This window comes from Chinchilla lanigera, unplaced genomic scaffold (assembly GCF_000276665.1).
Source record: "Chinchilla lanigera isolate Chin_1 unplaced genomic scaffold, ChiLan1.0 scaffold00028, whole genome shotgun sequence".
NCBI classification, from domain to species: Eukaryota; Metazoa; Chordata; class Mammalia; order Rodentia; family Chinchillidae; genus Chinchilla; species Chinchilla lanigera.
In genome coordinates, this window is record NW_004955429.1 from 34,256 (window position 1) to 48,787 (window position 14,532).

Consider the following 14,532-nt stretch of genomic DNA (forward strand, 5'->3'; position numbering starts at 1 on the left):
CCTCTGCAGAATGAATCCACCAGGTTAGGCAAATAATTAAACAGAGGGGAAAGAATAGGAGCCAACAACAGGAAAATAATATGACAAGGACAGTCCATATATATAAGTGCAACCATCAATGTGAATGGTCTCAATTCACCAAGGAAAAGAACCAGACTGGTAGGATGGACCAAGAAGGAAGCTCCAACAATATGTTACATACAAGAAACACATTTCTGTCACAAAGAAATCCATAGACTGAAGTGCAAGGGATAGTAAATAGCACTCCATGCAACAGAAACATGCGAAAATGGGGAGGAACTTTTTTATTTTCAGAAAAAGTGGATTTCACCAAGACTGATCAAGAGAGGCAAAGATGGACACCACATGCTTGTTAAGGGAACAATCCAAGAGGAAGAGGTAACAATCATAAATATATATGCACAAAATATCAGGAAACATATCTATGTAAACAAATATGAATGGGCTTGAAAAATAAAATAAGCACTAATACAAGTGTAATGGGAGAACTCAATAGCCCACTGTCAGAAATAGACAGATAAACTAGACTAAAAATTAACAAAGAAATATCACAATTGAGCTAAAACTGAAAAAAAGGAGTCATAAATTTATACATTACATCAGAATTTGAAGTCTCGGAAGATGGGATGTTCTCCAAAACAGAACTCATGTTAGCTCCTAGAACATCCTTAAGTAAATGCAAAGGAACTGAAATTACCCCATGTGCATTATCAAGCCATAGTGCAATGAAATTGGAAAGCAATAGCAAAAGAAAATGAAAAACTTCATAATCACTTAAGAATTAAATAGCATCCTCCTGAACATCCTCCTAACCTGTTGTTGAGTAGGTCACAGCTAAAATGAAAGACAAATTTAGATAGTTGTTTCAAAATGATAATGCCAATACATCATACCAGAAATCATGTCACCCAATGAAAACAGTGAAACAGGAAAATATATAGCAGTAAATTCCCACATCTGAAGAAGGAAATGAGCACAAATAAATAACCTAACGTTGAAATGCAAGCACAAAATTTGTACAAAGGAGGAAATGAAGATGCTAGAACAAAAACTAATGCCATTGAGACTAAGAAAACAATATTAAAATGAATGAATTAAAGAATTGATTCTTTGAAAGATTAAATAAATTAGCAAACTTTATAAAAAAAAGGAAAGAAAAGACTAAAATTTACACAATTACGAATGAAAAGCGTGCAATCACAAAGGATTCTGCAGAAATCCAGAAGGTCATTAATACCTACTTCAAAAATCTTCATTCTACTAAGATGGAGAATGCTACATCCCACGCAGCACACTGTCCCTTGGGAAAAATGACAGGAGACTTAGAAAATAAACATAAGAGATGAAAGCTGGGACAAGAGGAAATGAACAACAACAGTAGGGTTGTTTACTTATACTTTTGAAAAAGTTAGTATCATGCAAACAGGGTTGCCTAGTGACTAATGACTGGAATTGTCTCAGGCAAGATGTTTTTCTCAAGACTGAGGTAATTTGATTGTTTTAGGGCTTTTGGCCTTGTCTTGCCCCCACACATGAGCAATTTGCAGCTTCAGCCACTCCCTATAGGAAAACACAGAAGAAATGGACAGATTCCTAGATGCATATGAAATTCCATTGCAGAATCAAAAAGATATAAAGGGGGCTGGGGATTTAGCTCAGGGGCAAAGCGCCTGCCTGGCAAGCGGAAGGTTGTGAGTTTGGTTCCCGGTACCGGAGAAAAACCAAAACAACAACAACAACAACAAAAAACCAAAAAGATATAAAGATTCTAAATAACCCAAAATCAATCAATAAAATTGAAGATGCAATTTAAAAATTATCAGCAAAAGAAGTACAGGTCATGATGGATGTTCTGATGAATTCTACAAGAAATTTAGAGGATATCAAAGCCACCACTCCTCAAAATCTTTAATGAAATTAAAAGGAGGCACTATCTCAAAATCTTTCAGAGAAACAAGAATTACCCTGATATAAAAACCAGAGATAGGTCTTATTAAAAAAGAGAACTACAAGCTAATCTCTCTAATTAACATAGACCCCAAATTTCACAATAAATTAGTGGCAAACAATGCAAGAGATCATCAAGAAGATTATACACCATGACCAAGAAGGTTCCATCCCAGAGATGTAGGGATGAGCAATATATGCAAACATGCAAATCAATATGTATAATACACCATATTAACACAGGCAAATAGAAAAACTCCATGATAATGTCAATAGATAGAGACAAAGCATATGATAAGTTTTAAACCCACTCATGCAAAATGGTCTACAAAAACTTGTAATAGATGGCCTTTATATCAATCTGATGAAATCCATTTATGACAGAACAACAGCCAATGTTGTCCTACCAACACCACTGCCAAGTGGCTCTGAGCAGGATTTAATATTAACCAATTGGCTTTCCGTGTTTACTTGTGAGTTGTCTGAAGTTTAGGCACCTTGTCTGAAGATGGGCAGTGGACTTATAGTAAGTAAACCTCTGTGAGTCACTGGTCATTGCTGAGACCTGTGTTGGCCTGTGAAGCTGCGACACCTCAAAGAAGAAGACAAGGCCTCAGCTGAGGATCTCTGGCTCCAACCCCAATTAACTTAAAGGAGACTGAAGCTGCAGGCATCTCACTGCTGCTGTGAAGACCTTTATAGAGATAATATACTTCTCCTAAATTAACATAATGTATTACTTGGAAAAGTCCTGCCCAGATTCTCTCCTTTTCTTGAGTATCCCCCTCCTTTGTTTGTAAGCCATGTAAATACTGGATTCCCAGAGAAGTCTTGGTCTAAACACAGAGAATATCAAAACTGTAAAAGAATTAGTCCCTCCTGGAGCCCTGAAATTATTTCAATGTTCTCATTTATTTAAGACTTCCCCATGCAATTGTTTGGGAGACTGTGGGCCTCCTCAGCCTGCAATAACTAAGGGTCACTTAACCTGATAAGCCAACACCATGTTAATGGTAAAAACTGAAAGCTTTCATTAGAAAGATGATTTCCACTATCACCACTGTTTTTTGTGCAGCTTTGTTTTCAGGCAAAATCTCATTATATAGTACAAACTGGCCATGAACTTGCTTATGTTACCTGGGTAGTCTCAAACTCATGTGATCCTCCTGCCTCATACTTCCAAATGCTGGGATTACAGCTGTGTGCTACCTCATCTCGGCAATGATCACAATTCTTATTCAATGTATTTCTCAAAATACTAGCCAGAGCAATTGGATAAGAGAAAGAAATTAAGATAGGAAAAGAAGAATTTAAACTACTGTTATTGGAGATGACATGATACTCTACACAGAAGACTCCAAATACTCCACCAAAAGACTTGTAGATTTAAAAACCAAATTCAGTAGCATAGCTGGATATAAAGTCTATATTAAAAATCAATTCCTGTACACGAACAGCAAACTCACTAAAGGGAGTTTTAGGAAAAATTAGGGAAAACTCAACATTCAAATAGCATTGAAAAAAAATGTAATAATTAGGCAACAATCTAATGAAAGAAGTAGATCTCTACATTTGAAAATTATAGTACTCTGGAAATAGTAATCAAAGAAGATATGAGAAAATGGAAAGATCTCCCTTGCTCTTGGGTTAGAAGAACCAACATACTGAAAATGGCCATACCCCAAAAGTGTTAGGCAATTTTAATGCAATCTCAATCAAACTACCAATAGCATATCTCCCAGAATTAGAGAAAATATTCCTAAATTTAATTTGGAACCAGAAGACACCTAAAGTAGCAAAAGCAATTCTGGACAATAAAGGCAAAGCACGAGCATCACAATCTCTGACTTGAAATTATACTACAAACTACAATGATAAAGACAACATGATACTGGCAAAAAACAGGCCCAAGGATTAATGGAACGGACTAGAAGATGCAGAAACAACTGCAAAAATACTTAGCCAACTTACCTTTGATAAAGGGGCCCAACACTTTTTCTGGAGGAAAGATAGCCTCTTTAACAAACGGTGATGGAGAAACTGGCTTTTCACATGCCAAAGAATACATCAGACCCATATTTTTCACAGGCACTAAACTAAAGTGAAATGGATCAAATATTTAAATATTAAAACAAAGTTTTTGTATGTCAAAAGAAAGCAACAACAGGGTAAAAACAAAGCCCACCAATTGGAAAAAATTTTAGCGAACTGCCCATCAGACAAAGGACTTTATTCTAGAAGATATTAAGAACTATAAAAGAATCAAGACCCGAAAAGTCAAAGACCCAATCCAAAATGGACATATGAGATGAATACACACTTCTCAGATGAAGAAAGAGAAATCTAAATAAATATATGGAAAAAATGTTCAACGTCATTGGTCATTGAAGAGTTGCAAATTAAAACAATGCTGAGAGTCCATCTCACTACTGAAAAAAAATTTTTTTTATCCAGAAATCAACTAATAACGAGTGCTGGTGGGATTTTATGGGGAAAGAAACCTTTCTCCACTGTTGGTGGAATGGTGAATTGATGCAAACCACTGTGAAAATCACTAGGAAAATCCCTCAGAAATCTAGGACTAGAGGTCCTGTTTGACCCAGCTATTCCCCTTCCTGGTATCTTCACCAAAGAGTTAAGAAGAGTTATTCCCACAGGTATATATGCACACTCATGCTACAGCAGTGTAATTTGTAATAGCTAAATCTTGGAAATACCACAAATGCTCATCAGCTGTTGAATGGATAAAGAAGATGTGAGTTTTTTTCTTTTACACAAGGAAGTATTGCTCAGCCATAAAGGAGAACAAACATGAGACATTTCTAAGTAAATGTGTGCACCGTGGGATCATACTCATAAATGAAATAAATTACCACACTTGTTCCAATATCATATGGTTTCTCTGGCATGAGGAACCAATAGTGAAACAGGATGAATATTTATAGCAGATATTGTGAAGGAAGAAAATGTTCAAATGGGAAGGGAAACTAAGTAGGGAATAGGGCAAAAGAAGGGAAAAGTAAAAACAGAATAGATGGAGAAACTGGAAACAAAGCTTTCTCAATAAGGACTGTAGAAGGATTTGAAGGAGGGGAGGAAAATGATGGGGAGAAGAATCAAGGTATATCACGTACAGGTACAAATTCCATATGATGAATATTATCATTTTTTAGGCATCTAAAAAGTACAAATTATATTAATTCTTAAAAACAAAGGACTTAAATAAAAACATCAATAAATAAAACTTTTTGGAGTGTTATGTGTATCCAGAAAGAGTAAATAATGACCAGAGTGATCCCTCAAGGCCTCGATTCTCACCTAAGATGCAATACATTGCTCCACAAACATTAGCCTAGAATGACCAGGCCTGCAGTGTTTCAGACACAAGTTAAGTATAATAAAGAGCAATACACAATAAACATATATTACCTACATCGCTTAGTATATGGAAATTTATGCACAGTGTATAAAGACAACATTTTCTGTTTTCAGAGCTAATAGAAGTATTTGCTCATGGATATTATAAAATCGCTCTAAAAAAACCAGAATGAATGCATATCAATATTTTAAACATAGCAAAACTCTGTAGCATTAAATTCAAAATTATTTAAGCTTTGAGAATTATTTCAGGATTAATATAAACTCCTTAAAATTATATATATATAATCATAACAATTCCTCATGGATTAATCTCATTTAGCTCTGGGGTTCACATCAAATTTCCACACTCTTTTTAAATGTAAAATAGATTTATCTTCCCTGCGTTTTTTTTCTGAAGGTCTCAGCAGAGAAATATAATGTACATTATGAGTCTAAAACAAGGAAAGAAGAGAGCATAAACTGAATTTGCTGAAAGTGATCAGGGCACTTTGCTCACATTCATGTAGAAATAAGGATCACATAGCTAGAAGATAACTTCAAGATTCATTTTTCTCTGTGCTATCTTAGAAAATGTGACACAAGACAAAAGGGAAGAATACCAGATGAAGATAATTCATTATTTCAAATAATATTTGCTCAAAATGGAATTTCATTTTGATATTAAAATCTGAAAATAATAAGACAATGTGTATCTATAAGATTTCAGCAGATTGGTCATTAAGTATTCAATCAATTGCAACAATGTAAAATAACATATGAGACATTCTTAAGGGAAATTTTATTAAAAACTAATAATTTCTGTGTTACCATAGGATAATTTATTAACAATTCTCATTTTTATAAATCATCTGCCCTGGTCCCAGTTCTCTCATAGGTGGCACCCTCCTTTCACTGTTCACTCCTCCTGCACGCTATTGGCTATTGATTAGTCATGTGGGTGGAACTACGACATTTTGCCTACTTAGTGCCCTCCTGCAGTCAAAGAAAACACAGAATCTGCTCAGTGAGAGGTGCGGCCACAATGATTTCCAAACAGCAGTGTGTGAAACTGAATGACGGTCACTTCATTCCTGTACTGGGATTTGGCACCTATGCTCCAAATGAGGTAACAAAGTGGGGCTGGCAGTGGGGACTTAAGGAAAGTACACACAGGATGAGTGGGAGCTGACCTGAGTGCTCAGTACCCCATTCCTACATGATTAGGGGGCTCAGATTGTTCTCAAGTAGCACAGGCTGGAGCTCTTTGCTAAACAGAAGGAGAATTTGGCTAGAGAAAGCTTTACATCAAGGTCTGCTTGTGCTGTTACCTACCAATTACACCAGCCTGGTTGCTTAATGGATACGGTGTTGGTCTCCCAATTACACTGGCCAATGGATTTTCTTTGTAGAACAATTAGTTTTTCAGCTAAGTAGCAAACAAAACTTGCCATTCATGGTAACTGGCTTATCGCTAATGATTTTGAGCACTTTCTCTTATATCACTTGGCCATGGTACAAGTTTGAGAGCTCTTGTGCCTAAGAAAATGCGGTGGAAGAGGGTGTCAAAAGAGGGCCAGAAGACCCAGTATCTTATCTTTTTTAATTTCATTAGGAAAAAGAATTTCCTCTAAATCATTATCCTAATTTGTAACACTGGCATAAGAGGTGTCCTAATTTGATCATTGGCATAAGAAGTCTCCAGAAACATGTTAGAAAAGCCTGTGATTTTAATTTTTCCTCTATATGTCTCCCTGAAACTATTACCTTAGATTTAAGGGTTGACACTTATATGACTCAGCACAATGTATAATGTAAGTAGTTCCTTGTGTATGAATCTACAGCTTTTGAGGACAGAACTCTTTACTGCTAGTATTTACTTATGCTATGCATATGAAATGGCTGTTTGCAAAATTTAAAATAGTACTCTGCTATCCACTGAAGTGTTTATTTTCAAACTTGCCCCTCAGTGACCTCTGGGAACTTTGATATCTCACTATTCTAGCAGTTAAGGACAATGTCGATCTTTGAACTGCTTGTACAAACAGCACCATATGTTTATTCCTGCTGTCAATTTTGAGATAAGAATATCAAAGTGTTCTAGCAGGGGAGTCTCTGTAACCAACATCTCAGGGAATGGATTATAAATATGCTTCTAAACAGCTTTTCTTATAAACAAAATTCCCATATGTCCTCTATACTTAGTGTTGGAGGAATATAGTATGATTTTTGAATTTATTGGGGGAAAATATTTTTTCTATACTTCATGCTCCTTTTCTGATATTAATTTTATTACCTAACTGAATGCATATTAACCATTGCTATAAATATATGCTCAGTCCGTGAGTTCTTCCAAAAAACATTCTATGCAAGTATATTTCAAAGATCTCCTATAAATGACCAACAAGTAATTTTCAGGGACCAAACAGGTCATTGCAATACCCTATACTTCTTATGAACAAGGAAAGACCTAGGCAACTTGACATGTGTTCATCAAATATGCACATGTCATTCCAAACATGAGGAAAAGGTTTTTTTGTGAAGTCTCTGCTTATCCTAGAGTGCTACGTCATGTGGATCTGTAAACACTATGTTTGGATACCTCTCTAGGTGCCCAAGAGCATGGCTACAGAGGCTACTAAATTAGCTATAGATGCTGGGTTCCGCCATATTGATTCTGCTTATTTGTACCAAAATGAAGAGGAGGTGGGACTTGCTATCCGCAGCAAGATTGCAGATGGCACAGTAAAGAGAGAAGACATATTTTATACTTCAAAGGTAATGTATATATGGTCTGTGGGTGTGCAAATTAAGGAATGTGACGCATTGAAGTAATATTTGCATGATTTCATAAGTAGTGGTTAATGAATAATATGTATTGGTCCATCTTTTACTCATGTATCTTTATGTATAACATCCAGCACTGAAAACAGAAAGATGATGGCTTTCTTCTTGTGGTTTCACATTATTAACTCTAATGTAAAGGACTTTTCCTTTCTGAGCTTTAATTCAAAACAATGTGATTTAGCATTGGCAGTGTTTTCAGAGAGACCTTGAACAGACTATAGCTTCTTTCATCAGACTGGGGAAGTCTTACATTTGCATAGTAGTCTGCATATGAGCTGTAACCTTTATCATATTTTAAGGGTGAGCATCCCTAGGAAACAGTATCAGATTCCTGCTTTTGTGTTAAGGATTACTAAATTGCCTTTTATAAATGTATTGCACATTAAAAGTTCAAAATGTTTTGTACTAATTCTTCCCAATTTATTCCAATGTATGGGGGAATTAGACTATTAGAGTAGTTGGCATTTCCTAGGAACAGAAACTGACAATGATTACTATTATTACTTGATAAAAATTTTATCTTGGAAGTGATTTTCTTCTATTATGTGTTATGTTTTCTAGTGCTAACTGAACATCTCACAGAGTTTACATGAATAGACAAGACGGAGAGGAATTCAGGATAAAAGTTAATGTTTTCCTTCTATGGCCTTCAGTTTATAGCCAGTAGAAAACTGTTTCAATTATTGGGAAATGAAAGGAATAACTTGAGTTAATGCATTTGTGTTTAAACATTTTTGTTCTTTAATCTCTTTCTAGCTTTGGTGCACCTTCCATCGACCAGAGCTGGTCCAACCGAGCTTGAAAAGTTCACTAAAAAAACTTCAGTTGGACTATGTGGACCTCTATCTTATTCATTTTCCAGTGTCCATGAAGGTAGACAATGTGCATCATGAGTTCTATTTAATTTTTTTCATCTTCATTTCTATTTAGCAAGTGCATGATTGCCAATTTCATGGAAGGTTGAATTAGGCTTTTATAAATTTATAGAAACTTTATGTGTTATGTAAACTTTTAAAGTCAATTCATACAAAAGAATTTATTGTGTGTTGTAAATTGGGAGCCCAAGCCATATTTATGTTGATGGACGTGAAATAATCTTGAGAAACGTGTCTTTTCATGAACTCCATGCATGTACTCACAGAGGATTTCTTGGGTTTTGTCAAGTCCCTTCTGCACTAGAGGCAAATAGGACCTTTGCTATAAAAGGCTCATGAACTTTAACACTTGAGAACCACTCAGTATCTTTCAGTATAAAAATTAATCTAGAAAAGAGCCTGAATACATCTTCATCCTCAATTTGATCTCTGAACTCTCCCTACTTTGTCATTATTTCATTTCTAATCACTGGACAAACCACAGACAAGGTACAGTGCACAGATCTATGACCCAGTAAGTGAGGAGTAGCAGAGCAGCTAAGAATGCTGCACTAGCAGGCCACACTGAGTGGCTTTAAACTCTTTTAGTGAGTTGTTGGCTGTGTTTTATAGTGTAGGTTTCTTAAATTCTGTGCGTTAACTTTTTATCAGTAAAAAAATAATCATGACATTCATTACATAGTAGAAAAGAGATCAAATGAATGAATATACATCAAGAACTTTTGCTAGTACTCAGAATATTGACTGTACTTGGTAAATCTATGGATTGTAATATTTTGAAAAAACAATGGCTAATAAAATAAATGTGAAAAAATATTTTGTAATGATCAACAATGGCAACTGTATCAATCTCACTGTATTTGTCACAACAGAACAAGTGAAGAGTATTAAACTTATCCCCCATGTTTACACTCTGCATGCCCATTGCCAATCTGGCAGGGGATATTTCAAAAACACAGAGAAGCACAGGACACAAGAACTTTAAGAAAGTGTTTAATCTGAAATATTACTTGTAGTTAGAACCAGATTTTCTCATCAGAATACTTAATTCTATGCCTCAGTGAAAAATATTGCACAGCATGCTGCTGAAAAGAGACCACATACACCATCCTTAAAAACATTAAAAGGTCATTCTTCCCAGTTGAGTTCTGGGATTTGTGCTGACTTCAACTGCCTTTCCTAAAAGGAACTTGAGCAGATTCCCCTAACACTGGGACATTCTGTGCAATTCCTGGTGGTGGCTGGTTTTAATTTTGTTGGTTTGTTTGCTTATTTTCTGTCAGAATTACTTTCTCTGTCTTTGGGGAAATTCGTTTTTGTATTTTATATCAAGTACGTGTGAATGATTGTATTCATCATGAGTAGCTGGTACACTGACATGACGTTTCTTAGTCTGTGTTTGAACTCTTTCCCTTTTTTTCTCTGTCCTACCCCCACATCTCTTGGACCCCATCTTACATATATATTTTTGTACATGTTGCTAATAAATGATGATCACATTCTTGATAGGGACTCAGTGTATGTACAGAACACTTTACAATCTCCACCCATTTTTAAATCCCATTTTCTTTGATTCCTTTCCTCCTTCCCTTGGTTCCCTTCCCATGTGCTAAAGACTCATCTCATTATTCCTTACTCTCTTATATTTTGTACTTTGTTTATATTTTGGGTCTCTTATGTAAGAGATACCATGTGGTATTTGAGCTCTTGTGTCTGATTTACTTCACTTAATATTACGGTGTCAAGGGGGACCCATTTACCTAGCAATGGCTCAAGTTTGCTGTGAGGAGCCATTTACATTCCAGTGTGCTATCTACTTTCCTATTTTCATGCATCCTTTCATGCTAGCTCATACTTCTCCTATACCTGAAATAAAAATGCTAAAGAAAAGAAAGAAAAAGAGAGAGGAAAAGAAAAAAATGACCAGGATGGATCTTCTTTGACTCACATGCCTGGCTTTTGACTATTCCCATACTCAGGGATGGAGATTAACACTGATTTTTCAGCCTGAGTTAGGACTTTCCCATCTTAAAAGACCACTTTTCCAGGGATAAGTACAGGGATATGAAAAGCAACAACAAGTCAATGAGGATATCACATAAGCACCTGAGAGCATATTATGAATTAACAGATTTAAAATATATAAGAGAAAAGATGAAATCCTTCACTCAAAACATCCCTAAAAGGACCACTACCAAAGTGTTTTGGAAATATAACTCTGAAATATTGCTCCATTCATTTTATGGAACATTAGTATCCCAACACTAGATTTACCAAGGATTGTAGGTACAGATGAAGATATGAATTTCATGAAATGGATTTAACGACTGCTTCTCTTCCAGCCAGGGGAGGAGCTTTTACCAACAGATGAACATGGAAAAGCAATGATTGATATAGTGGATCTCTGTGCCACGTGGGAGGTGAGTACTTGGAAAGCAGAGCACAAAGGAGAAGAAGGAATGGAGGTGGGAAGAGAGGGAGAGGGAGGGTGAAGGTGAGAGAGGGACAGAGGATCAGAGACAAGAACAGGTCATTACTCTACCTCTAAAAGTGTGCCAGACACTACTGGATCAAGAAATTCATGACACATACCAAGGGGATTCTGCTGACATGGAGGGCGGAGATGTATTATGCAGCATAAGATAAGCGGGGATGATATTTGAAAAGCAAAGACAACCATCTCCTTTCCTCCTGTATGATATCTCTGATTTCTTAAGGAAAATATAAAGTTTTCTTACTGTTATGCTCTTCCTCATTATTTTCTTAGTATCAGTTCCAATAACCTTTATTTTCTTTTCTTTTTTGAAAGAGCAGAATATATTTATTGAGGGAAAGATAGCTTCTGTTGGAGAGAGGGATAGAAGGGGACCCAAGTGGGATCCTCAGGGAACTTGTCTTTTCCATTGATATTTGTGAAGCAAAACCAAGTGAGCCAAATCCACGCTGGAAAACATGGGAACTCACTAAGTGGGCATTGGGTGGGACAAAAATGATGGTCAAGCAATAAGATTACAAGTATAATTTTTCAGGTAAAATTGATTAAATCAAGATCAAATGGTGAAATGAGTAAGCAGGCATGAATACAGAACAGGGGCTTTTCCTGGAGGTGGTTGGGTTAGTGACTCTTCCTGGCTTTTTAAAGATGATTACTACTTATTTAGAACATCATCCCTGAGGTCCATAGCTAGGGAAGTATGTGGGTGCATCTGTTTAATCTTTTTTTAAAGCTGGAGGTGTCTGTCTCCCTCACAGTTGCAAGGTATCTCATCTTCTGCACTGGCTCCTTCAAGGGCCTGGCCCTGTCTGACAGCCTACAATATTTCTAATGTTTGTGTCTAATTCAGCTGCCTATAACATTCTTTTCTCTGAAGAAGTAACCAAACTGCAAAGGAGTAAGGGGCAATGAATGCTTTGGCTTCTTCAGACTGAAAGAGGTCATAGTTGTTAATTGGCAGACAGAGATACTCTCCAGAGAGTCTATCTAAAGGCTCTTGATAGACACCAGGCATTTTTATCTCTGGTACATGTATAGCATTAAACCTGGAGGAGATAAAGTCAAAGAAATGGTTAAGTATTTATGAGCCAAATAGCAAGATCAGCAGGATAATTATGAATACAGTCAACAAAGATTTTTACCAAGAGGAACCAGTAATGGTTTCCCAAAAAAAAAAGGATAAGGATAAGGTCCAGGGGCTTTTAAAATCTGACATATCATTGATTTATTGTCTAATATCTTGAAGAGCAATTGAGAGATTAACAGAAGGATCAGGAATGCACATACAACATTTAGTTTTTACAAGTATCCCTCTGCACTGCTTTTAGAATGTCTAATGTCATCTCATTTTGGAAGCTAGCCTGTTTTATTAATTTTATATTTTTATTTAGGAGAGAGAGACCAGCTGTCATATAACCCTCTCTTTAGGCAAGATTTGGTGGATCCCAGTAAAAGGAATCAAAAAGTAATCTAGCACATTTATTATAGGGCTTATCTATGTGATTACATGGGATCTGACATTTTCTAGGCAGGAACAATTTTTCCAAGAAATTAGGGCATGTAGAATCAAAGCATGAGCATTAGAGCTGACAGGTAAGTTTAGAAAGCATTTTTAAGAGTTAGCAATTGTAACCCATAGGCTCTTAGATCCCTTTACAGATGGAGTCTGAACATTTTGTCACAAGTCACTCTAGATTTAGTTGTAAGTATCTTTAAATTTTTTATTAGTTATGAAAAACAGATTAAAACCTTATTTTTGACCAATGAAAAATTCTTAAGTTTTTGTATATGAACAACCATGTATATAACATTTGTAAAAACCAATCTCAGCATCATTTTGAATAGTTGGTAACCTGAATATATATTACAGTATTTATACAGGATAACACTTCTCCAGGATGAGAGCTGGGCTTTTAGGTATAACTAAAAGGAATGGGTTAAGAGAAAGTTATCTGAGTTCCAGCTTAAAATATGAAATATATATTATTAATACCTGCTCTTATCAAAGTATAAAGACTTAAAGGAAAGTCAGAGTTGGAGAAGGACGAAGAGACCTGTGCCAATGTCCAGCCATAGGCTGGTTTTTTCTCTAGTCATAATTACTCAGGGTCGCTCCATGGGATGATAGGTAGAGATGACAGTTTGGCCAAAGGGAGGAGATAGTTCCAGGCCCTTTAGTCTTCTTGGACCATCTGAAAGATGAGTCTGAGCTCTGGGGCCTCTGCCTCAGAGTTCAGTCTGGCTTACAGTGGTTACCATGGCAATCAGAGCATGGCTCAGGGGGCTTCTTAGAGCAGTCCCTCTTGAGGTGGCCTAGCTTTTGACAGCGGTATCAGATGAACTTAGTCATTGAGCTGTACTTAGAACCCAGAGAATCAGACTTAGGGTCTATTTTGGGGGGTGTGGGGAGGTGTTGCAACAAAGGCAACCACTTAAAAACCTGAGCAAGATTACCAAGCACGAGGCCTAGGAGAAGAGAAAAAGTTAGATAGCCTCCCTTAGACTAAATGTGTTTTGGTCTCAGAAGTGTGCTTTTAGAGATAGCTCCTTCTGGTGTCATCCAGCAGTCGGTTCTCTGCACTGTATCTCAGGTTCAACCTCCTAAGGGAGGCCTGCCCAGAACACTAAGCTAGGACAAGGCTTTATGTGTGTTCTCCTGGACAGGTCAAATTCTGATGTCTCATCTGACCCAGGGGCAGGGTATGTGTTCTTTCTCTAAGGTAACTTCCATGTCTTTGGCATTAACAAACATTCATCTTCTATGGGTTTAACTTAGTTGGAACAGGCTAGAGTTCTTTTTTCTAATTTTACATGCCTCTAAAAAGGAAAGTATAGGCGTATATGTTTTGTAAGTCTGAGCTAGGTTTAAAAAGACTCATTTTACAGAAGTTTAGTTTAAAGTCCTCGAGGGGCCATTTTATTGTTACTCAACCTAGCAATATTGTCTCAATAAAGTCAAGCAAGGAAAACCAGCACATTTAGCATCTAGTT

At 36.4% G+C, this 14,532-nt stretch overlaps 1 protein-coding gene across 1 annotated transcript in view; it reads left to right on the forward strand.

Annotated features, from left to right (window-relative positions):
* Window positions 1-6,315: 6,315 nt before the first annotated feature.
* The window catches only part of LOC106148806 (aldo-keto reductase family 1 member C1 homolog), a 22,653-nt gene continuing 14,436 nt past the window's right edge, over window positions 6,316-14,532 (forward strand). The window contains 5 exon segments of the mRNA XM_013515396.1: window positions 6,316-6,454; window positions 7,936-8,103; window positions 8,929-9,045; window positions 11,390-11,512; window positions 14,367-14,389. Of these exon segments, the coding sequence (XP_013370850.1) occupies window positions 6,371-6,454; window positions 7,936-8,103; window positions 8,929-9,045; window positions 11,390-11,512; window positions 14,367-14,389 (515 nt within the window). The 5' untranslated portion in view covers window positions 6,316-6,370.